General features: G+C 35.7%; 2 protein-coding genes across 2 annotated transcripts; both read left to right on the top strand.

Moving 5' to 3' along the window:
• The first annotated feature begins 7009 nt into the window (after positions 1-7009).
• Positions 7010-11152, top strand: LOC120633466. Its single transcript, XM_039903676.1, has 5 exons — positions 7010-7072; positions 7266-7623; positions 8472-8703; positions 9743-9873; positions 10755-11152. The coding sequence occupies exons 1-5, from the start codon at positions 7010-7012 to the stop codon at positions 11150-11152; spliced, it is 1182 nt and encodes a 393-aa protein (XP_039759610.1).
• Positions 11153-14359: 3207 nt separating this feature from the next.
• LOC120633465 lies at positions 14360-19887 on the top strand. Its single transcript, XM_039903674.1, has 4 exons — positions 14360-14473; positions 16844-16933; positions 17305-18391; positions 18584-19887. Exons 1-4 carry the CDS (start codon positions 14360-14362, stop codon positions 19885-19887), a joined length of 2595 nt encoding a protein of 864 aa, XP_039759608.1.
• Positions 19888-26247: the final 6360 nt, after the last annotated feature.

The raw sequence follows: 26247 nt of genomic DNA, 5'->3' as shown, positions 1-26247 counted from the left end.
GAAATACGATTATTTACTGTATAAGCTACATTCAAAGTTATAAGTCAATATCCTATATACGTATGTTTGCAATGTTTTTTTTTTTATAAATTTTTAAAATGGACATTATTTCTTACGACCTCTCTGGCGCAGCGGTGAGCGCTGTGGTTTTAAGCTGGAGGTTTCGAATTCGATTCACGGCCGGGGCAATTTTGGAATACATACTTTCTGAATTTTTTGTGGTCTGGTCTGGTGGGAGGCTTCGGTCTCGGCTAGTTACGACCCTACCAACAAAGCCGTGCCGCTAGCTATTAACTAAAACGATTAGGGGTATGGTAGAGTTATATATAACTGGCGCATGAGTTTAAAATAACTGCCAAACTCTTAACATGTAAGTCCATTACCATCTTACTGTACCATCAATTACCACTAGCTAACTTGTAGTGGAATTAAAAAAAAACTTTACCTCCAGGCACGCACATTTAACTTTTCTAAGTAGTGTGCGTTTTAATTAATTGAAATATCGCTTGCTTCAATGGTAATGCAAAACGTCGAGAGGAAACAGACATGCCCGAGAGTTCTCCATAATCCGCACTGGGCCAGCGTGATAGACTACGGCCGAAACCCTTCTCATTCTGAGAGGAAGCCTATGCTCTGTAGTGGGCTGGTAATGAGGATCGAACCCTCGAATTGCCACATGAAAACCACAGCGGTAACCACTGAACCACGAAAGTCTTTAAAGGAAAACGAAATAATTAGTAATAAATGAAAACGGCTCGGCTACGGCTCATCTGTGTTTCATGCACTTAACTTACATTTATAACAAAATTCTTCTCTTACCTATACAATTTCTGTAATCCGCAGTATCATTGCAGAAATCTATAAAAATGTGTAAACACTCTTCTATGAAATTGCCCTCACTGATTGCTCAAAGAACTTCGTGTTCTAAAACCTTAAACACAAGAAATAATATTTACCATTGTATCCAATAAATTCATGTTCCAGAATTATTACAATGAAATAAATTAGAGTATTTTAGAGTATTTATTGAACCTGTAAACAGTAGCATTCTAAACCTACAATTAAAGGGATAAATTGCGCATATAAAATCTAAAGTAGAGCAAAGATAAGGTACACAACGCACCATTATTCAAGTCACATATACATTGGAAAATGTAACCCTCTCCTTATTTTTTTTTTATTTATATAAATAAATATATAAATATAATAGCGAGCTCTTGAGCAAGCTGATCGTCTGTAAGTGAACACTGTCGCTAATGGACTTCAATATGTAAGTGAACACTGTCACTAATGGACATCAACATGTTATTGAACACTGTCGCTCATGAACATCAACATGTATGTGAACACTGTCGCTCATGAAGATCAACAAGTATGTGAACATTGTCGCTCACGAACATCAACAGCACCAAAGGAACCGCAATAGTTACAGGCTACTCACACTTTTAGCATGCCATTTATTGATGAAGTAGCTAAAACGAATACGTGAGTCTCACCTGCATTTCTAAGAACTCAATTATTTATTTATTAATATTCGCGAGATGAGCGACAGCGTCACAAGTCGTGAGAAAAGTGACGTTTTATGAGAGATTATTTTGTAATTTCTCATAAAGACACACTAGTTTATAAATGATGGAGCATTGCAAATTTTTATTACTACATTTACTCATCGGAAGCGGTGATCGCCCAGTGGGTAGGAGCTCGAATACACTTTTGGGGAGCCGAGTTCTAATCACAGCACGAAACTCTTTATTTTCAAAATTAAGTGCGTTTAAATTAATTAACATATCACTTGCTTCAACGGTGAAGGAAAACACCGTGAGGAAACCTGCATGCCTGAGAGTTCTACATAATGTTGTCAAAGGTGTGTGGAGTCCACCAATCCGCACTGGGCCAGCGTGGTGGACTACGGCCTCTATGTGGCAGGAGACCCGTACCTGGTAATGGATGATGAGGTAAAAGGTTAACCGGATAATATATACTAGGTAATTACAATTTTGAGATTCTTAAATATTAGAAGAATAAATACTAGAAGCAAAAATAAACTCGTTGTGCAGTTTACTAGGCTGCATAAAATTGCTAATTCATTCAAGGGCAGCTGTAGTTTATTTTATAACAAATTACCGAATGAAATCTTTGAGATGTCTCTCAATAAGTTCAAAGTTTATATAAAACGTACGCTTACAGAAAAATCCTATTACAATGTTAAGGATTACTTAAACGATAAAAAAGCTTGGTTGTGAATTGCTCTAACTTCATAGCTTAATATTAATTTACTGTGAGATGCTGATAACAAAAAAAAAACCCGGCTAAGTTTGTTGTGGGCTCTTCTTAGACAAGGGCGCCTTTGGAACCCTCGTAGCTTTAGGTTTAAGTTGTCGAACGAAGTTATCACCATTCCCTTACATATTTTGGTATGAACGCTTCATATTCTGTGATAGGCCTACGTGATTAAAAAAAAAAATATATTTTAACAGAGGAGCAATGTTACGAAGTTAACCTTAAAAAACATCTTCCTTAGTTTATATTAAACTTTTAACCTGCCGAAGACATCTATAATAATTCAGATTTATAAAGCGAAAATAAAGACAACATTCCACCAATGCGACGATGCGTGGTTCCAAATTTATTAGAATCGGCTTTTTAGTTAAATAAATAATATAATAAATAAATATGCTACTACAATACACACATCGCCATCTAGTCCCTGAGAAAGCGTAGCTTGTGTAATGGGTACGAAGATAAGTGATGAATAATATTATGAAGAATATACATAAATACTTATAATATATAGATAAACCTAGACATTGAAAAACATTCATGTTCATCACACCTGATCGTTCATCACGCTGCCCACTGTGCCAATCTGCCGTCTAAGGTAGTTAGGTAACCTAAAGTAATTTATATATACTATACTTATATACTAGACGTCGCACGGGTGTCATGTAACGTGGTGCAACTTAGAGTGATTAATAATGCAATTCCGTAGAACATAAATTTAATATATCTCGTAAGGTTTCTAATGTAAGCGAACAAATATGTTTTTGTTACGAACTCACATTGCAAATCTTCGATTTATTTGCTTTTCTAATATGCATGTGCAATGATATGCATGTATACTTCATATAAACCATCCTCTTCAATCACTCTATCTATTACTGAAAATTGCATTAAAGCATTGCATAAATTGCATCTGTTACGTATTTAAAAAGATCTAAGCATAAGAACGAGAGACTTTGTTTTATGCCTACAGTGAAAGATTACTGATAGGTACTCGTGTTTGCTAATATTTCAGCCACATCTGTTTAATAGTCTTAGCCCGGCGAATATATCTTATGATCTTAGCTTTATTTTAAGAAGTTCGCTTATCGTATTCATAGCTTCACAATCGCGTTTTATAGCACAGCACCTGTAGTGGAATGTGGGCCTTAAATAGACATTTCTAGTACGTGGTGAGTATATCAAATTATGTAAATGTAAACAAATTTACATCGGATAGTAAATAAGTAGGTCACAAAACCATTTCTACATAATAATATTTAAATTATTATGGATATTATGATAATTGGTGCACTATCTATTATGTAACGTATACTATTATTATTTGACGGCCGATTGGCGCAGTTTGCAGCGACCCTGCTTTCTGAGCCCAAGGCCGTGGGTTCGATTCCCACAACTGGAAAATGTTTGTGTGATGAACATGATTGTTTTTCAGTGTCTGGGTATTTATCTGTATATTATAAGTATTTCTATGTATTATATTCATAAAAATATTCAACAGCTATCTTAGTACCCATAACACAAGCTACGCTTACTTTGGGGCTAGATGGTGATGTGTGTATTGTCGTAGTATATTTATATTTATTATTATTAAGTGCCTTCAGCGCGATGCGTGGACATGACACAGACAGACAGACCCGAATAAAAAGGTTCAATATCAGTTATAGAGTGCCCTACAAAAATTTTCTTAAATATTTCTTATGTACTGAATTTTAACACAGATTGATTATAAGCAAGTATAGTTAACTAGGTATATTGGACCCTCTACTTTCGACCCTGGGAAGACAAGAAGAGACAAGGTGTTGCCTTACCTCAAAGTGAAGTACGTACTGGAAATCGGGAATCATAAATCTTCCCGGGACGAGCTATAAGCGTTGTGCAAGGGAGGCACCGGTGCGTTCCTAGGAGATCCCGGAGCCTCCCATTATGTACTGAGGCTGGCAACCGAGGGGGTTTAGTGGGTAGAAATCCCTCATAACCCAAATTCTCCCACTGAGAATTGGGTATCTTTTAAGAAGAAGAAAAAAAAAACAAAGGTATATTGTTAAAATTAAGCTTAATTTGCTATACTCCGCGAAAAGCAGGAGAATCTATGTGGTGTAATTTATAATTTCTTCAATCCTTATACCCCACACCAAACAGATCTTCGGCAATATACCCTCTACGCACGTTTCGCAATTATTCATTGTAAAGTTAACTTTAACAATTATTCATTGTAAAGTTAACTTTAACAATTATTCATTGTAAAGTCAACATCTCCTGATGATGCTCCGGTTTCGGAGCGAAACGTGCGTAGAGGGTATATTGCCGAAGATCTGTTTGGTGTGGGGTATAAGGATTGAAGAAATTATAAATTACACCACACAGATTCTCCTGCTTTTCGCGGAGTATAGCAAATTAAGCTTAATTTTGATAATATATCATGGATTTCCGCAAAGTAACGCCTGCTTCTATCCAATATCCAAAGGTATATTGGATCACATTTTGCTAGATAAGTGGTGTTTTTTTATGAATATCTGAGTACCAGCCCGGAGTTTGGAAATCATTTTAGAAATATTGATCTAGAAGCTATATTATCAATAGAAGCAGAGACATTTTTTTTTTTAAAGGTGTCTGTATATTCTATATTGAAACTTTTTTTTTAAATTTGATTCCACTACAAGTTACCTCTTGACTGCAATCTCAGCTGGTGGGCAGAATTATGATGATGCAGTATAAGTATACCCCTAATCGGTTTCTACGCAACATCGCATCGGAACACTAAATCGCTTAGCGGCACGTCTTGGTCGGTAGGGTGGTACTAACTAGCCATGGCCAAAGCCTCCCACCAGACCAGACCAGCAAATTCAGAAATTATAGATTTCCAAATGGCCCCTGCCGGGAATCGAACCCGGGACATCCTATAATCTTGTTCTTCTATATTCTTCTTCATATCTTCGGTGAGTGTGCTCAGGAACTTCACAAACTTGTTCCCCCTTCCCCGTTCTACCACAGAACAGCGAGACACCGAGAGCGGTGGCATCCTTATGTGGTTGATATCCCATCAACACGCACGAAACGTTTTTTATCCACGTTTCTGATACGTGCCGCTAAGATGTGGAACGCCCTCCCGGTAACTGTGTTTCCTGCCACGTATAATTTAAGTACCTTCAAGGCTAGAGTGAATAGGCTTTTTCTAGGCAAGCGTGCTCCAACCTAGACCTCATCATTGCTTTCTAACGGGCATGATTGTCGTCAAACGCTGGCCTATCGTTAATAAAAAAAAAAAAAAAAAATTACTGTTATCAATGAAATACGGATCCATCAAACTGAGTCGTAGGTGTTAAGCCTCAGGAGGCTATAACTACACCGAGTACTTTTGTTCTGTTATCAATGAAATACGGATCCATCAAACTGAGTCGTAGGTGTTAAGCCTCAGGAGGCTATAACTACACCGAGTACTTTTGTTCTGTTATCAATGAAATACGGATCCATCAAACTGAGTCGTAGGTGTTAAGCCTCAGGAGGCTATAACTACACCGAGTACTTTTGTTCTGTTATCAATGAAATACGGATCCATCAAACTGAGTCGTAGGTGTTAAGCCTCAGGAGGCTATAACTACACCGAGTACTTTTTATCGGTACGCAACTAATCTGCTAGGTGGCAAAAATAAGTATGGCGGAAGACCTTCACCGAAGAGCTCTGTCACTGTTGCCCGCGACTTCGTCTGCGTTTGTTTTTTTATGTGACATTAAATTTAGTTGTAGTTCTAAAAAAGTGTGCGTGTGGTTTAGGTATTCAGTATCGCTAAGCCTTCAATGAGGTTTTTGCTGCTGTCCGCTGAGGATTGCTGTCCTCTATCGCCAACCACAGTTTGGGCAAAATTAAAAACATATTATAACCTCTTTAGTACAAAAATAATTATTTAAATCGGTTATAATTTGTCGGAGTTTTGGTGTAAAATCGTCAATAACTCATCCCCTCTCCCAAAGGAACCGAGCTTTATGTCGGTATAAAAAATATCCTATATTACTTCTAACACTTCCAAGAATATGTGTAAAAAAGTTTCATGAGGATCGTTCTAGTAGTTTTTGTGTGAAAGCGTAACAAACAAACTTACATTCACATTTATAATATTATAAATGTAGGGATAGGTATTTAAATATATAATATGATGTTAATTATATAATATGTAAACATATGTATAAGTTCATCTCAAACAATAAGTCCGATGCTCTCATCTTTGCGTTATGCTGAGATTAAGCAATTTAGACTTTTTAGTTGAAGAGCCATATTAATAAAGTAGATCAATATTATAAGGATGCAGTATAAATAAAGAACACGTTTTCATGTTATATCATTCTATCCAAAAGCATCCGTGCGGTAGCTTGTTCAAAAAAAAGCCAAGAATGATATTGGTAATACATTCACTATTTCTATTTTTTCAACATTCTAATCAATGCAATGCAAATCACTGTACACACGGAAATATATCCGAATACGTAATGAGTTATATCATATTTTAAGAAGTGATAAATTAAATGGTCACTTTGTTAAAAAATTTTAACCTTTTGAGCTTTATATAACACATAGAATATTTTGTTTACTTATTTTTGACGTTTGTGTGATATTTAAATACAGGATGCTGTGAGATTAATTATAAAAAAATGTGAGATTTTACCGTGCGGTTTGGCTCCGCTTTCCGCGGGAGTTGTACGAGACTACTAAGGGTATAAAAAGGAAAACGGGATGCAGAGTCTTCTATTCTACTACTACCTCATACTGCAAACCCCAGCCCTTCTGTCCAGAGTGGTAATTAGGGGCAAATCCTTCCGTTAGTAGAAACCTCCAGGAGTGGACTGTTACATGCTATACTAAGTTTCTTTTGAGATAACTTTCTTGTTACGAGATAAATTTATTCCGTATCTCTTTACCATATATTTTTCATTCATATCGTTAAATGATCTTTTATTATTTATTATTCCATTTTATCTACTCTTTTCAGATAGTGCTTTTAACTATAATAGCCATCTCATATGGAGATAAGCTGGAGAAGACGTATCTACCACCAGACGCCCATGAGTCTGGGGGCTCTGACATCATACTCCAAGCTCCTACAACCAAACCTATAGTAGTCCTTGATAATGAAGATTTACAGAGACAAATAGCGGGAAGTGCTCAAGAGGAAATTCAAAGACCAATAGTCAACAATGTGGAGAAAGTTCTGGAAACTTATAGTGCTGCATTGCAAAGGCCGATAGGAAATAACCAAGCAGAAAACGACGTAGTTCATATAGGTAACCGAGGAAACATTTTCATCCACAATCCCAATCCAGTTGACCACAATGAAGTATCATACCCAGGTAAAATTGAAAACTTTTGAACTATGGTAGTTCAAAATATTAAGCAAATCCTTACTATAAATGGGAACTATTATAAATGGGAACGTTTTTGCTTGTCCTTCCTGTACGGCCTACCCCCAAACCAAACCAAACAACGAAAGTTGAGAAAATAAACTTGATTTTTGTAATAGAGTTAGGTAGATTAACATAGGCTTTTTATAGGTTAAAATATAGGTTAAAAACCGTAGCAACAGCTAGTAATTTTATAAAGTTATATTTTTATTGTTTTGGTGGCGTCCATAAGCTCATCGAGATGTACTTTACAGATTCGAAGTGAGTTTGACACACAGACAGATCAATTCTTGATAACCACACCAAAATTGGAAAAATGCAAACTTTCATTCAACATTAAAAAATTTGCAATAGGGTTTATCGTTATTTTAAAACTTTAATTCGAGGGTTTCTTCAATCAGATGGTTGACCATAACTGCTTATCTACAGTTACTAAATAAGCATTTATTTCTATTATTTTTTATGAAACCATCTGGATTTCAAAATAAAAATCAATCATCTATTTTAAGGTACCAACGTTATTTAAGTTTAAAATAATCATAAACGCTATTGCTATCTAGGGTATTATGTTCGCAACGTGGCGTCGGGCACGGGGTAATATACGTACCTATTCATGAAATCGCACAATTATTCTTATCGATCTTAACTCAGGAAAACAGTTCAATAACCTGGCACGCATTAGTTACTGTAACACAGTCTGTACTTATTCAGGATCATCGTTTACATGAGTTTAAAAGACCTTGTCATAATATTGTTGCTCCTAAAAAATATCATTATTCTTATTTTTGTTTTCTCAGGGCTTCATTACCAGGGAGACAGGGGACAAATAACTGAACGTGCTCAAGCTTCTTTAGAAAGAAACGCAGCTATACTTCGTCAAGATTTCAAGCTCGAAGGGGATGCTTACGCATATGCTTATGAAACAGAAAATGGTATCTGGGCTGAAGAGAATGGTGTAGCTACTAATGGTGTTAATTCCCAAGGCGCATACTCTTATATCGGCGATGATGGCATCCAATACAGTATGAGGTAACATTTAAATTTTTTCAATCTAAATTAAGTCTAAATTCTACTGGGCAAAAGGGTAAGTGCCCTTCAATTTACAATGTTAAACTTACAAATACTTTGCCTCATCGATTCTGGCAATGGTGGTCATTGTCTAGAGAGATTTTCCAACTCCGCCGAGATATTGTGGGGCACAAGTGTGTGCGCAAACACCGGTGCGCTCTCTATTACCTCACTCTCCTTGTCCTATGAGAAGCCAGCTCCGACGCGCTCAGAATGTGATCAGTCAATTTCAAAACTCCGGGCTACTTAGACTTTTTTACTTAGATAGAAAAATTCACTGGCCTGAGCTATGCATAGAATTCAAGAGGACCTTATCTGCAGGTAAACATGCCCACATTAAACTAATACATAAAATACTGTAAGGTGGATGAGAAGATATGATTGTCAAGTTTGTATTCAATATTGTATTCAATGCTTAAGTATTTAAAGGTACAGGTTTTCTCGTAGCGTTAAACATTTTGCAGCGGAAGATTTAAGATCCAATCGATTTGATCAAAACATGTAATTCTTTTCATCATCATCAACGTCACCTTAACCAATTGACGTTTACTGCTGGACATAGGTTTTTGTGATAAGTTCCAAATTCCACGGTTCTGAGGCCCTTATTTTCAGCGGTCCCCAGCGACAATATTTAAAAATTAAAGGGGTTTTTATGCTTAGATACAATTATAAATAGCTAATTAATAAAATTCACCTCCGTACGTTGAAATGCAAAGGAACTGGAATGGCAACCGTGCAGCTTGTGTGTGTGTATTCTAGTTGGGCATATTGTACAAAAAAATCGTCGCAGGAGAGAGTTAACCGACACAACACTGATTGACAACAGATCTATGTCTTGTAGTTGAGATGCAAACGTAAAATGATTATAGTGATGAAACTAAGCTATTAAAACGATAAAAGGAATTCCTTTATTAAAGATTACACAAAATAATAAATAATTCTTTTGGGTGTTAATTCATTATCTTCAGAAATTTAATGATGTTTTCTCTTTCCTTTTTAGTTATACAGCCGATGAAAACGGTTTTCAACCACTAGGGGACCATATTCCTACGTCACCTCCCATCCCAGAAGAAATTCTTAAATCCCTGGAGCAGAACGCGCGTGATGAAGCTGCTGGAATTTTTGATGATGGTAAATTTATTAGTTTATTTAATTTCGTAAAACGTTGAAATGCTCATCATTAGACTAACACTAGAGGACGCGACGTTCCGATATTTTTTAATTTTTACTGGATTCCGTAACTGTCCCTTTTTAATCCTTCCATAAAGTTTCACGTCCGTGTGACTTTACTAAAACTACAATCTAACCTTAAGACTAATAAGTATTTTTTTTTAACCTTAACTTATACATTAGTTCACATGTACGAACAAGGTCCAATAGCTTATTTTAGGTGTTCATAATATTGCTCTATCCATCTTAAAATTGCTCTAGCACCACACTTTCACGACACTGCCATAGTTTAAAAGGCTTTGTCCTTTTTAGTCGCCTATGTCCGCATTGTTGAGGAGCTGGATGGTTTTGATGTTTTCAAGATGATGAAGCCTATGTTCGTTGGATTCGGCATATTCTATAACAACTTTGTCTACGAAATCCATACGCAGATAACGTTACATTGATGTTAAATGAAAAAGTTACATTTAATATATACAAATAATAAATTTAGTTTCATAGAGGTTTCATCACCAATCTCTGTTTGAAATAAAACTAAACGACTCCAGAAAATTAAATATCTTTTAGAAATTCTGATAGAGACAAGCTATAATATCAACCAAAAATAAAATGGTTAAGAGTTGATAACTCTTAACCACTTTATTTTTATTTTTTGTCTGTCTGTTTCTTTACTCATTTTAGTATAACTACCGAACGGATTTGAATGCATCTTGGTTTATTCATAGCTGATGCTCTGGTTTAAATTTGGGACACTTATTATCCCGATAAAAAATAGGTTTTCATTGGAATCAACAGAAATATTATTGGAGATATCTCCATTTGAAACTATAACTTTTTTTCAGGATCTTACGATGAAAGGAAATATGGGGAAGATGAAGGCAGTCAGCAAATAAGGATAGTCACTGGTGATCCAAGTTATCCCAGAGTCACAAGCTTACCTACCGTCATTGATCAGGTCACAAGCAATGAAAATTCAGTGGTCATTGGCAATCCTCTACCTAAATATAGAAATCCAGGATACATATATCCGGCATTTTCAGCGAACCATAATAATGTCCTAGCACCCGTTGTTAATACATTGATCCCAGAAGTAACACCAAGTACAGTCACCAAAGGATATCTCCCACCAGTAAAACGAAAGGCGCCTTCAGATAATCGTCCCTCAAAATTTACCAGAAAATCTATGACTGTCACTAAAAAACCTAAGCCCGAATACAAAAAAAAAGAAAATAAGCCTTAGCTCAGAATTGCGCTTTGTAAGCAATCTTTAATAATCTGTTAAACAATCTAGATAATAAACTATTTATTTATTACCAATTATAACGTAGTTTCGTTTTCACTCCTAAAAAATTGTACCTAAAGATTTAAATTTTTGGTGACAGAAAGGCTGGCTCATTTTTTGCGCAAAGAATCAGCCTGGCTGTTCAGCGCGTAATTGCAGCCAGCATTTTTGGCACCATTCCACGCGGGCATGGCCTTCTCAATAATAAGTTTTAGTTAAACTAAAAACATGAGATAAAAAAACTTTCGTACGGAACTGTTTACAGTATTGATAATACCATCTTATGAAAAGTTTAAAAATACTATTGTAACATACTTGTACATTACACATAGTTATAATAGCATTAAGATTTTTAAAATTAATATTTTTTGGAGTTTTGAAAGCAATGCCAAAATATTAAAAATAATAGTATGATTTTGGATATTGAGGTTCGTTATTTAAAAGTTTACGCTTTTATTCTTAAAGTAGATAGTTATATAGCTTCGTTATTAATACCAGATATTATTATTACTTGTTTCGATTAATCCGGTTTCCCTACAATAATTGCATTAGCTGAGACGATGATAAATTCTAAATTTACATACAAGGGGAATTTGTTAATTTCTGCGAGATTTAAGAGTAGCGAGAAATACGTAAGTTAGTTTATCGTTATGCCATCAAGAAATAAAGCGGACGCTCCAAAAACAATTGCTAATAAAAATTACATAAAAGGCCTTGCCAATGTCCTTTTATTAAAAACTTACGTAATTGATGTTATGTTTAATATGAAAGATAAGATTGTGTTTACACATTTTTATATAATTGTATGATTTATAGCATTATTATATAATTTAAAGTCAGTGATGTGACCAAAGTTTTCGAACATTGCTTCATGCCAATGATGCTCTGAAACGTGCGCGATAACAAGGGGCCTCATAAGAAGAGTCACTCAGCGGACGATGGATAGCTAAGCTGGGTGTATCTCTACGTAATCAAATCAGGTATGAGGAGATCCGTGAAAGTACTAGATTTACCGCTCTTTAACAGCAATGGTAAATGGGATCTATTCCATGACGGGTGGCCAGCATTGTTCCGCGAATAGTTGAGATACTCTTAGAATTTTGAATGACCTTTACTTCAACATTCGTCGATTATCACTTTAGTACACTATATTATCATGTCTTTTATAGTACTTACTGTCATCTTTCATTCATTTTCTTATAGCTATCCATAAATTATGTAGTTCTATCTAGTTAGTGTAAATGGCCCTGCCGTACTAACAAGATGTAAAATAAATAATAAATAAATAGTGGCAATCGGTGGGGAACATGGTCGGAGAACCGATGGGCTTTGGTGTCGCACCGGTAAACGCAGCGTCGGTCAGCACCCAACGACGTGGACAGACAATACAAGCGAGACGCTAGGTGCCGCTGGAAGTAAACTGCCCTAGACCGTGGATTCTAGAACAGCTGTGGACACCAATCTGTTGAAATGATGATTATTCTATGATGATTCTGCGATAATGATTGTTGAGAAGATAAAATCTCCAAGAATCCCATCTTAGTTTTAAATTATGGTGCTAATTCTAACCTTGACTCAATTTGCAGGTCTTAAAGTAGTTCTGTCCTTTAATTCACAATGTCACCATTAAAAAGAAAAACCGGCTTTCACTTTAGATTTATGTACAACAAAATTGGCACCATTAACGATTTTTTTTTAAATGGATCTCTGAGTATGTTAAATGAAATAGTTTTTGTACCACCAAGCCGCATTGGAGCAGGGTGGTGGGTCTGTCTCCGCTATGTGAGTGGAGGCCTGTGCCCAGTAGTGGGACGTTAACAGGCTGTGAATGATAATGATAATAAAATAGATTCTGAACAAAATTTTGCAACATTAAATGACTTTAATCGACTTCAATCTTCGTGTATATTCGTGTGGCCCTGATATACCTTGCTGACCCATGTATCTACATTGTGTACGCTTATAGATTACGGCTCAACGGATTATTCCAATGCTTCATAGAAAAGTGCAATAACTACCTACGCGTTAATTTTAATCCGACTACTAGTCCAATTGGGAATTCAAACTACAATTTTGAGCTAGCAAATGATACAAAGTAAGAATTTGCTATTCTAATTGAGTAAAGCTACAGTAAAATTTTGCTATTCCAATTGGCTAAAGCTATAGCAAAGTTTTGCTGTTCTAACTGACCAAAGCTATAAATAGTAGGTACTTTCAATCATGCAACACGAAACATGAAAAATGTTTAAGAGGAGGGCTGTGCCAAGAATTAGTGTAAGTTGAAATTGCATTCAAGGCGTAACTCGCTTTTGACGTGACAACGCCTTATAATTCGATGGAGCCGGCTGCACGCACGAAAAAACATGACGTATGCGGTGTTACCTCGCTCTGAGGCGTTCCATTCAAGGCTTGAAGTGCAAGCGAGAGCGCGGAACGAGCTACAATAATAATAATAATAATAATCTCTTTATTAAGACAACTAAGGTCCACCTTTGTTAGCAATACAAAGCGGCACAGTACTCTCTCCTATTTGAGTGAGCGATGCGTCCGCGTGGACAGCTTCTATACAATAATACATTTACATGTTTTCTATCAAAAATGTAATATCTATCAAACAAATAAAATTAAAATTTTCTTTTGAAAAATGCAACCATTCCATCAGTATTTTCTTACGACGTTGTCACGTTCAACTATCGTCAGTAAGCCGACTTTACAGACAACCAATTATTTTATAGTAATAATTGACGGACCAAGCAGATGGCCCTCTTGATGGTGGAAACCTATCACCTATAAACAAAGCAACAGTTTGCGAGTATCCAAGGGTATGCAATGCTAAAATGCCGACCTGTGTCCATCAACCTAAGGCGTAGTTGTTTCATTATTTATTCATTTATTCATAAAACACAAGAGATTAATTGTAACTACATTCATCATTTTGTTAAACCTCATGTGCCTGTAATTAAGCTATCAACCACGCACTACAGGCCGGAATAGAACTTAGGGTCAAAAATAAGCAAGGCGGTAATTCTTCTCTCGAAAAACTGTACTACCTACTACAGTAGGATAAGAAACTAACTTGTACCCTAGAATTAAAATTAAAATATGTTTGATTTAAAATTAAATATTACTGCCGTTGTGGCATTCGTGTGGATCAATTGGGTTACCATGGGCCCAGTTGTAATCGAAGTGCTGGCCGTTTGTTTCGTCACGGCGCTATCAACGATATTGTCCGTCGCGCTCTGGCCTCTGCGTCTATTCCTGTACAATTGGAACCTCCCGGTTTGTTTAGGGATGATGGCAAGAGACCATCGGGTATGACTATAGTACCGTGGTCGATGGGGCGTGCGCTGATGTGGGATGCGACCTGCGTTAATACGTTGGCAGCTTCTCACTTGCCGAGTACGTCCCAAAAAGCGGCAGCAGCTGCCGAATCTGCTCAAATGCTTAAGCGCCGTAAATACTCCGTTATTTGTAATGACTACGTTTTTGCGGCGCTTGCGTTTGAGACTCTGGGGCCATGGTCTTCGGACACGAAAAATTGTATTAATATCGTGTCCCAAAAATTGGTCCTTACGTCTGGTGACCCAAGGGGCAATAGCGCCAGCATTTTGGTGCCCATAATTGAACAGTTAGACGGCCTATATTTATTGTAAATATTAATTTTAGTTTGTAATTATTATTTCACTAGAAAAATATATTTTTCGTTGGTTTATTAATAAAGAATGAAAAGTCATCCATACTGAAAAAATAAAATATTAAAAAATGTTTTTATTTCAAGCAAACCTATTTTATAAGCTCTTTTGAAACGTGTATGTTTGTGACATTACCACCGGAAAGCAGATTTTACTGAGAAGAGCCGGCAAGAAACTAAGTAGTTGCTCTTTTCCAACATCAACATTCGCAATGATTTTATCTAGCTGCAGATGAGAATTTATAAATAAAAAAATTTTTCGTAACTATGATCTATGTACGTATGTATTGTCTATTCTATTAGTACGAAGCCATAGACTGTACCTTCTTGTCACGTACTAACACTTTCAATTTCAATAAAGCTCACTTGCAACGTCAAAGGCGCCTCCCCTAAAGTTCATGGGATCAAGACCATCACGTCTGCTTTGATGACCATGTCATGAATGAATCATGTTATAAAAACTTCCTGCGACTTTGTTCGCGTTCGTATAAAAGTTTTATTAAACTGCGCGTCAACTCACATCTTAGTGTGAGTTGACCTCCAAATCTGCTTATACAAGCCCTTATTTTTCTTATATCCTTGATTAGTTAAGGTGTAGAGAGCGTAAGAGATCAGGTAGGTAACCGTGTTGCCTGACTTGATTATTCAAGAGTGAATAAGCATCTTTTAGTCAGACGTATCTCCATTTATACTAAAGCTTTTTTTTCTGTAAGGGTTGTTGTCAAAAATCTTAAAACAGATGTAATATACTATATAGAAGCTTTAGTCTAAAGGTAGTTTAAGAAAAAAGTTTCCCTGATAGATTTCGGCCCGGTGGTCAATCTCTATAAATATATAGTGCAAAGTATGTGCGCAAACGCAGATGCACTCTCTATTCCCTCACTCCCATAGTCCTATGGGACGAAAGCTCCGACACCACCGGAAAGAGATCTGGTGCGGGACCGACAGTTAAGCATGCTTTCCGAGGCACGTGGTGAATCATCGGATGGATTCGATTTCCACAGCTGGAAAATGTTTGTGTGATGAACATGAATGTTTTTCAGTATCTGGGTGCCTATCTGTATAGTATTTGTGTATATTATTCATAAATATATGCATCACTAATCTTAGTGCCCATAACACAAGCCACGATTACTTTGGGGCTAGATGGCCATATATGTATTGTCGTAGTATATTTATTATTATTATTTATTAATCACCGCCAATTTCAAAACTCCGCTCAGGTACTAAGAGTTTCTTGCCAAGAAAACCCAATACTGAACAACTTCGTGCGTCAAAAATGTGTCCGAGAGAGTCATTGAGCGATAATTTAAAGCTGTTAAGATAATGACAGTCTATAGCCAATACATATTAGAAAACTTAATGTTAGAAGCAAAAATAAACTTGCAGTGCAATACACTAGATTACACAGAATAAGCAATTCATTTAAAGGAAATTGGATACAATTTTACAATAAATAAAAAAGTATCTAAAAAGTTCAAAGTTTGTATTAAGCGAAAGCTTATAGAAAAGTCCTATTATAGTGTAAACGATAAAAAAGCTTGGTTGTGAACAATTGCTCTAACCAGGTTGTTTCTTAAATACTTTCAAATGACTGAATGAATGTTAGCGAATAGAACATCCGGCTAAGTTTTTTGTGGGCTTATTCTTGGGCGCTTTAGTAGTTATCGCCATCACTACTCGTAACTGCCATCTATGTGCCTGTTTGAATAAAGAAATATATGACTTTGACTTTGAAGTCGAACATGCTAACCACTAGACCAAAGAGGCACTTACTATACTAATAGGGTAGTACACAATTTACAGACACACGTATTCTTTTTGTTACATCAAGTATTGATTGATTTATGTCTTGTGAACCTCACTCGATAGCAGCAATCTTGCAACAATTAAACTCTGTCACGCATGTGTCCATCTGTCACGATCGGGGATCATAAATTACTAAAGTGATTTTTAAGGACAGTATAAAATGCAATGTTGATAAGATTAAGCACATATCACATCTAGTTCCTATGGCGGAAGGATCTGCAGAGATGAAGATGTTTTTGGTTTGTTTCAAACTTAGTATTTTTGGTTGAATGCCTGAAGTCACAGAAAAGTTTATCAATGTCATAAAGCTTCTGTCATTAAATGTCATTAAAGTTCTGACTTCATAGTTAGATAGACACTTAAATGAATTCCCAAAAATAATCCAGAAATTTGATTATCAAATTACTTGGAATAATTGTAATTTCATCTTTGTCTTCAAAAGACATGATTTGCGTATAAGTATTGTATGTTATTGACTTTCATCCATAAATAATAAAATTTATTTGTTTATTGCAGTATTAATTATGTATTTAGGTGAAATACTAGAACGACTGTAGTTACGTATTATTTTATTGAATGTTACCTTATGTATTATTTAATTTTGTTCCAGATACTTCTTAACATAGGTCTAACTTTCGCTGACAAGTTAGACCGGACATATCTACCTCCTCCTGGTTCTGTTGACTCAGGTGGCAGTCCTGGAGCTATAAATGTTCCATTCGAACTACCAGAAACTAATTATAGCTCTAAGGAGAGAGGGTTTTCTAAAAGACCAGAACTAGTCATTGGGATTGATAGAGCTGGTCCTTATCAAGAAGATAACACTTTTAGAAAGGAAATATCACCATCGGATAATTTTAATTCTTTTAACTCTCTTACAGAAATAGTGCCTTCAATTATGGATCAATTTTCACAATTTCCAGAAGCAGACAAAGATCCTTCACCAAACTCTGTAGTTTATCATAATGCTGATCATCCATTAAATGGTTTTGATATTTCTCAGCAATTTCATAATTTTGAAAAACATCCGATAATTGATGAACATAATAGAGTTTATTTGCCACCTTTCATCGATAACATGAAACACACACTTTCCAGTGTTATCCCATCACTAGTTAACATTGAGAATGATTTAAGTAATGAATATAAATATACCCAACATGAGCAGCTTAGCGACGAACATTTATCATCGTTGTATTCTATTAATCAACCATTTTATGACCCAACTTCTTCTGATCCCTCAATTATAACACCAAATCATTCTTCTATTGACATGAAATCTAATGACTATCAAATTGTTCCTACTAATTTTATTAAAACCATCGACAGTAAAAAAAATATCTTTGACAAGATCAGTATCCAAAAACCAGAAAGAATTCATGCTGAGTTTGACAGAAAGGCATTGATCATTAATTATGGCCAAACAATAAACCCTGATGGTTACGCTTATGGTTATGATACATCGAATGGAATACGTGCTGAAGAAGAAGGAACAGCCACAAACGGTGTAAAAGCAAAAGGATCTTATTCGTACATAGGAGACGATGGAAATGTTTATGAAGTAACATACACCGCAGATGAAAATGGTTTTTTACCTAAAGGGGCTCATTTGCCGACAGCGCCACCAATACCAGATATCATTTTAAAAGTTATAGAACAAGCCGTAAGAGACAAGGAAGCTGGAGTTTATGACGATGGTAAGTTTCAGTGTATCTAGTCAAGTTCTTTAATATTTTAAATCAAACTATTTGCCTTTTATTGCCATTATGAACTAAAATTACGAATATCCCTTGGACGATTTTATAAAATCGTATTTTTAAAGAGAGAAAAATTGTTTTGATTCAATAAAAATTATAAATTTCATAATAATTAAAAGTTAATAATTCTAGGATCTTATGATGAAGAAAAATATGGCCATAAAAAGTACCAAGACAGGTATCCACAAACCAATAATAACATAAATGCTGATTTTGTATCAGAAAATGGAATAAATAATGCAAAGAATTATGAGTTTTTTGAAAATGAAGAATCACAGGGACTAAAAAGAATAATAGGAGAAAACTTCAATAAATTTGAAAATAACGCTAACTCTAGAGTAATACCGAATAAAATCCAGAATAGCACGCTAGAAAATGATAGCAAAAGGAACAGTGACTTACAAAATATTAATAAATCAAACACAAATTTGAATAAAAACGATTACGAGCTCTCATTACAACAACCTGAAAATAAATCATTATCTAATGAACAAACTACTTCTTTTGAAAACACAGATCTCACTATATCAGATAAAGATTACATTATAAACCAGAACAAGCCATCAGGTTATGAGTATTTTGCACCAACAAACGCATTTTTAGACACTAATAATTTACAATCATTCCCACCAAGATTTCTTGGAATACAGCAAGATTTTCATAGGGAATCACAACAAAATAACCTCGAAAAAGTAGCAGCAAAACCTTTCTTAACGCCGTACGTATCACGTAAAGGCGATGACTCAGAAGTAAAGGATTTCGATGAAGAAGGAGATCACCAAAATAATGATGACGATCCCATTCACTCAAACTATTTACAGAAAACTATTGAGCCCATAGAGTTATTAACTAATGCAGATGAACCAATTAATTCCTTGAAGTTTATACCTGGACAGCAACCACAGTTTGGGAAGAGAATACAGAACCAACTTGTTTCACCTGATAAAGAAGTTTATTATTACCAAAATGCCAATAAACCTACAATAACTCTTAACCCAAGAGTATCTTATACTTCCACAGCTACACCTACAGAACTTCCAAGTCTTATAAGTACCACTCAACAGGTTACTCGTACTTTTGGAAGAGATCAAACAGCTTTTCAAACCAAAACATCACCATTAATTGACACTTCTTCAACCAAATCCCCACTTTTATCATTACCAACGCAAACAACGAGTTCTATTTCATTAAACGAATCAAAGTCTGCCTACCCTGGTGCTGATTTAATATCAACACCAAAAAGTGTACAAACTTCAAGACCTGGATTAGTAACAGATGTTCCCATATTTAGTATGACGCCAAAACCTAGTACTAGTATAACTAATTATCCAGATTTTAACAATGGAGTAACAAGTACTGAAAGTGTATTTGGAGAAGATTTTAGTGGTCCTAAACAACCTCAACAGTTTGATCATATCACTGGATATCATTATTAATGCAATGGTTTAAAAACTATTTTATTTTATTTCATTCTAGAATTGTGTTTAATTTATTTTGTTTTGTAATTTGTAAAATACTGAATTAAAATAGTAAAAATATATTTTGATTTTCTTCTGTGTCTCCCTGACTTACGTTGTATTATTAATAGTTTAATTAAGATAAGTGTTACTTAATGCTAATGCTTGATGAATGTGTGTCCACACTCATCCAGCAATTTTCGCATTTATAGCAGAAGTATCCGAAGTATATCCTACCTAGTGCACTGAACGGCTATCATGGGCAAGAGACATTTCTCTCCACAGAGAAGGAGACAATTTTATTTTCTCCCGCAACTTTATCAACACTCCAAAATTGGTGCACAAGTGGAAATAATATCAAACTTTTCTTCTTCCCTGTTGGCAGGTGTAAATTCTAATTCAAATTTCATATATTTCAAGTAGACCTAGCACTTTTGAAAAGTCAAGTATATCTGTTTGTAGTGACTCTACCACCGGTTCGGAAGCCAGATTCTACCGAGAAAGAAACTCAATAGTTGCTGTTTTAAAAAATCATTTTACAATTTACCAATCATTGTTCTATATTGTGTGAGATGAAAGCGGAGCGGCTTGCTTCCAGGCGACCTTGTCTTTAAGAAATTCATCAATAGTATAGTAACCTCGATGTATTAAATGTTGCTGGGTTTTATAGTAAAGCCGTTCAAAGGTATATTATTAATACCACGGGAACGGTTCCCGGTTGCTTCCCCGGAATAAAAAGTATCTTAAGTCTGTGTCCAAGGTGCAAGCTATCTCTGTGCTAAGTTTTTCAAAATCTGTACTGTGGTTGAACCGAACACAAATAACAGCAGACACGCATAATAATACTTGCCATTGCCTGCGACTTTGTCCGATAGAAGTATGTATTAGAAGTATGAAAAGAAAACGTGAACGCTTTAAACATAAATTATGAAATATGATGTAAAAACTCATATTTTTCTTTTATAGTTCAATTTGACAGATCAAGCTGTCTCAATAATTTAATCTGATAGTCACGGGGTTGCTTTTCAAGTACATTAAAGGATAAAATCTGAGTGTGTGTAAAAATTAAATTAGTTTCCTTTGTAACTTTTCGATGTGTCCCATCTGGCTGGCGTCCAACGAAGTCACAATTATTACGTAATCATTTTAGTATTAAATAGCATATTAAACGGTAAAAGTACTGTGCCGTTATTCAATTAGTAAAATAAAATATCTGTGTGTGTCTCGTGGAATACTTATTGTCTGGCGCGAAGCTTCAGTCATTGCAAGTTACCACACTGACTGCAATCTCAATGGGTGGTATGAATGAAGAAATGAATACACTTTTATTGGACACCACATACAAAAAAATTGTAAATAAAAATTTAACGCAAATAATACAATTTGATACTCGATCGCTACATAGCGATCTCTTCTAGGCAACCAGTAGCGTAAAACACTGCTCAAGAAGAGTCAAGAGAGGTAGGTGGTGCATATAAATATACATATATATTTGCATATATACCTATATACACACAAATACTGTATATTTATATAATAAACTTAAAGAATAGTGGTAGATAAGTGATGGAGCGATGGTAGCAAGCTAACCTGGTTTGGGGTGCGGCAGTTATATTAAACCGCGCAGAGCTCGCAGCACGGGTAGGGTGACCAGAAAAAAATCACAATTAACAAATTCCCTGGCAGCGATAGAACCCCGGACCTCCCATAAATAATACCACTGCTACAGGGAGGTCGCAAAAACTGCTCCACCCATCGGTTACGGTTATCGGCAACAAAACCCATTTTTAAACGTTATCCGAGAGTTAATCTAGTCTTACAAAACGGCATTGTAGTAGCGTGCTGGCCTAAGCTATATTAAACACTGGCGCTTAATCAGAAGTGGAATTAATTAAAATAACTTAAGTTGGTCCAAGTATTACAGACTAATTCAAGTTCTATCAAGTTTTTTTTTCTACTACTACAAGTTAGCCCTTGACTGTAATCTTCGTGATGTTAAGTGATAATGCAGTCAAAGATGGTAGCGGATTAATCGAAAAAGTTAGGGGTTTGACAGTTATACGAAATCCTAATCGGTTTCTACGCGGTATCGAACCCTAAAGCAATGAAATCTTTCGACAGCACGCATTTTTTGGTTGGTTGAAAACTAGCCACGGCCGAAGCCATCCATCAGCAGAAACCAGAGAAGTTTCTGAAATTATAAATTCCCAAATTGTCGGCGCTGGGAATCAAACCCGGAAAATTCTACTTATAAACAACACTCATCAAATTATCAGTTAAATTACTTCTGGTGATGGTTTCGGCCGTAGCTAGTTACCACCTTACCGATAAAGACATGCCGCTAAGCGATATAGCGTTCCGATACGATGTCGCGTAGAGACTGACTATAGGTATGGGTTTACTATCACTGACATCGTCCCAACAAGTTAGCCCGTTACCATCTTAAACTGCATCTTACCAACAGCACGGCTAGCGTGCAGGAGAGAATTATCTCCTCGGGGGAAAAGGGATACAAATTTATCTTCTCCCACAGCATTGGCGCACAAGTGGAAATAATATCCTAACTAATATATGTGTAATAATAAACGGAGGTAAACTTCTCCTATTCCATGTTCCCATGCTTTAGCAGGTGGACACGGTAATTATATCCCTTGTAAGGGCATATAATCGGGTGATATAATTTTTGTCTCATGCCCATGCCCTGTGTAAAGTAGAATAAAAAAATAGCTCCATCTATAAAAAATAGTAGGAAACTTTTATTAGAAATCGATTCAATATCCGTTGATTAAGAATGTTAGGAGCGTGTTACCAAAAGCTCGCAATGGAAAGTTCGCTAAAACATTAATAGATGGCGCTGAATATATCACTGAAACGATAATGAAAAATTGTCTAACTGCGACGTGATATAACCGTTTCATTAACTTGCTCTAAAATAAAATAAAGAGAACGTTCATGGTAGCTTTACACTAAAGTTTTGCTTGGAAGTGGTTGATTTTCTAAGCGAATGATATAAAATGAGAGCTGCTAGAGTGCCATGGAATTATAAATCAGACTATTAAATAAATAAATAAATAATTATACTACGATAATACACACATCGCCACCTAGCCCCAAAGTAAGCGTAGCTTGTGTTATGGGTAATAAGATGACTGATGAATATTATTATGAATTATATACATAAATACTTAGAAAATACACATAAACACCTAGACACTGAAAAACACTTATGCTCATCACACAAAAATTTTCCAGTTGTGGGAATCGAACCCACGGCCTTGGACTCAGAAAGCAGGGTCGCTGCCCACTGCGCCAGTCGGCCGTCAAATTATATTATTATATATTTATGTAAATATATACTTATGTATTATTATATTTATGTAAAAATTTATTTCATGTAAATTTAATCGTCAAATCAAATCATGCGTTATTTATATGCGAAATTCAAATAATTATTAATGACTGAAGTTCTGAAAAATAATAAATAATTTTGCTAAAAAAAAACCCGCGGCGTCGTCCACAGGAACAGTTTATTCTCCCGAGTTTATTTATATATTTATTTTACATCTTGTTAGTACTTACGGCAGGGCCACTTACACTATTCCAGATAGAACTACATTATTAATTTATAACTATAACACAAACGAATGGAAGATGGCATTAAACATTATAAAATAAATGATATTAATATAGTGTACTATAGAGGTACTGCGCAAATATTGAAGTAAAGGTCATTCAATATTTTCAGAGTAGGTACCTCAACAATTCACGGAATATTGGATGGAAGCAGGCTTTACCCTGCGGATTTCCATAATATTGTTGGCGAATTTGCATATATAACATTATTTTAAATAAATTGCTGACTTTATATTCATTTAAAGTCAACATCTCCTGAGGATACTCCGGTTGCGGAGCGAAACGTGCTTAGAGGGTACATTGCTGAAGATTTGTTTGGTGTGTAGTATAAGGACTGAAGCGCTTATAAATTACACCATACAGATTCCCCTGCTTTGCGCGGAGTGTAGCAAATTAGGCTTGATTTTTATAATAATGGATAAGTGTGGACATAATAATGTATGGAACAATGCTGTCCACCCGTCATGGAATTGATCCCACGGATTATGAAATATCTATTTCCAGGATGCAAGCTATATCGATAAAAAAAAAAAAAATATATACTGCGACAATGCACACAACGCCATCTAGCCCCAAAGTAAGCGTAGCTTGGGTACTGTGATAGCTGATGAATATTTTCATCGATGCAAACATACAAATCGATGTAAAGTTACTCGGAATCCTTCACAATAAAAGCTGCAACGCTGTGGACGACGATATCCCTGACGATATTCGTCGCTATTTGTCATTATAATTTTGTTGTTCGTATATGTGTACTTATGTATCTATAGTAAATATATATATAATATATGTGTATTTATTTATATCTTATTTTATTTATCTCTTTTAATAATTTATTAGTTATTAGTAGTATGTACTTAAGTGTTTAAATTTATGTATTGTTTATTTTAATTGCGATTTCCCGTCTCTCATGTTTTATTGTGTACTATCGTTAAGGTTACCTGGCAGAGATCACTTTTAGTGATAAGGTCGCCTTTTGCTTTTAATTTTTTGTTTAACTATATTTGTAATTTCTCCTTTATTACGCAATAAAGATGTTTAAATAAATAAAAAATAGTTGTGCGAAAATAGTACTACAGTTTTTTTTCGGGATACAATGTATCCTCCACTGGACCCGTGCTCTGTAGTGGGCCGGTAATGGGATAGCATAATGATGATGATATCTGTGTTTTTATTGCAGCCAAATTACATGAAGCTTGATGATTCAGAACGCGGAAAGATAATTCCGTTTTCCTGTATCAATTACCATTTGTCTTCTGTTTTTGTTAATATACTGTTTGTAACTACAGCTTTAATAATGGTAGCTATTTAATAAAAACAAAAGTACGAGACCAATTTTAAAAATATTATTTCATTAACAGGATGTTATTATAATATTCTCAGCAAGTATTTTTTATTTTAGTTATAAGATTTCACACTGAAATAATGGCATTTGTAATATAAAGCAAGCCTGAAGATAATGAGCTAATAAGTTGCTTTATCCGCGAGCCTGCTAAAAAAATATGATGGTAACCAGGTATTAAATTCAAGACTAGCAATGTGCCGGTTGGCAATATAATCATCGTTTATGATAGATAAAGTGTTGCTATTCGCTATTACCTAAGTTTTCGAATGGACATTTACAGTGGGGCAGGCGCGCGAGCTCGCCATGAGAAGAGCCCCAGGGCTCGACGACATCGGGGGATGTGGCGGACGTCGACCCGAGAGTGCCACCTTCGAGAACTTGGACCTCGGCTCGGTTCGACGTTAAACTGACAGTTACTAAACACAGTACATATAGCTCATGGAAAGAGTTCGGTGAAGATGACGTGAGCTCCATAATTTTTGGTCACCCCGAAATTTGCTCAAAGCGCCCAAAGAAGTTTTCGATTCAATGATTAAATTCCACTACAAACAACGATCGCTAACTTATATACACAGTATATGTGTAGCAGCAATGCTGTTTTACGGTCTGAAGTGCGTGTTTACAGCAATACAGCTTACAGCAGTCTAAGATGGTAACAGGCTAACCTGTTAGGGATTATGGTAGTCATACCCCTAATCGGTTTCCACGCGAAATCACACCGGAAGACTACATCGCTTAGCGGCGCGTCTTTCTCGGTAGGGTGGTAACTAGCCACAGCCAAAGCCTCCCTCCAGACCAGACCAGATCAGAAACTATAAATTCCCGAAATGCCTCTGCCAGGAATAGAACCCGGTACCTCCTTAAATTTATAGTGCTAACCGTTTCGCCGGGGAGGTCGTCGCATGAATTCAATTCCACTTAAAACATCGTACGTTATTTTTTTTACTATTTCAAAGGATGACTGGCAGAGATCGCTATTAAGCGATAAGGCCGCCTTTTGTATTCTACTTCTTTCTTTATGTTTCTGTTTTTATTATATTTTGTATATGTTAATGTTGTGGTATACAAATAAAGCGTTTAATAATAATAATAATAGCACGTTAACTTATATACACCTATACAATATTCATATAGCTCATGGAAAGCGTTCTTCTTAAACATAACAGCTGTTTGACTTTCACGGTCACCAACACTGAATCTATTTACGTAACGCATAAACTTTTCGTTTGCCACTAACCGGTTTCATTTGATAACCAATGTTATATCACGCAAAGGTCTTTTACCTAAGTGTCACTGTCGTCAACGTCTACGCATGTTGAGGTAGGTTGTTACGCATAATGTGATGTAATCAGGCATAAAAT

Source organism: Pararge aegeria, chromosome 21 (genome assembly GCF_905163445.1).
Source record: "Pararge aegeria chromosome 21, ilParAegt1.1, whole genome shotgun sequence".
NCBI lineage: Eukaryota > Metazoa > Arthropoda > Insecta > Lepidoptera > Nymphalidae > Pararge > Pararge aegeria.
This window is presented reverse-complemented; position numbering and strand designations above follow the sequence as displayed.

Bases quoted from the DNA above. Each gene is read 5' to 3' on its own strand.
- LOC120633466 (XM_039903676.1), top strand. From the start codon at position 7,010: ATGCAGAGTCTTCTATTCTACTACTACCTCATACTGCAAACCCCAGCC. The intron at 7,624-8,471 runs GTAAAATTGAAA...TTGTTTTCTCAG, and splicing joins CAATGAAGTATCATACCCAG to GGCTTCATTACCAGGGAGAC. The intron at 8,704-9,742 runs GTAACATTTAAA...TTTCCTTTTTAG, and splicing joins GGCATCCAATACAGTATGAG to TTATACAGCCGATGAAAACG.
- LOC120633465 (XM_039903674.1), top strand. From the start codon at position 14,360: ATGGGCCCAGTTGTAATCGAAGTGCTGGCCGTTTGTTTCGTCACGGCG. The intron at 14,474-16,843 runs GTTTGTTTAGGG...GTGATTTTTAAG, and splicing joins TGTACAATTGGAACCTCCCG to GACAGTATAAAATGCAATGT. The intron at 18,392-18,583 runs GTAAGTTTCAGT...TAATAATTCTAG, and splicing joins AGCTGGAGTTTATGACGATG to GATCTTATGATGAAGAAAAA.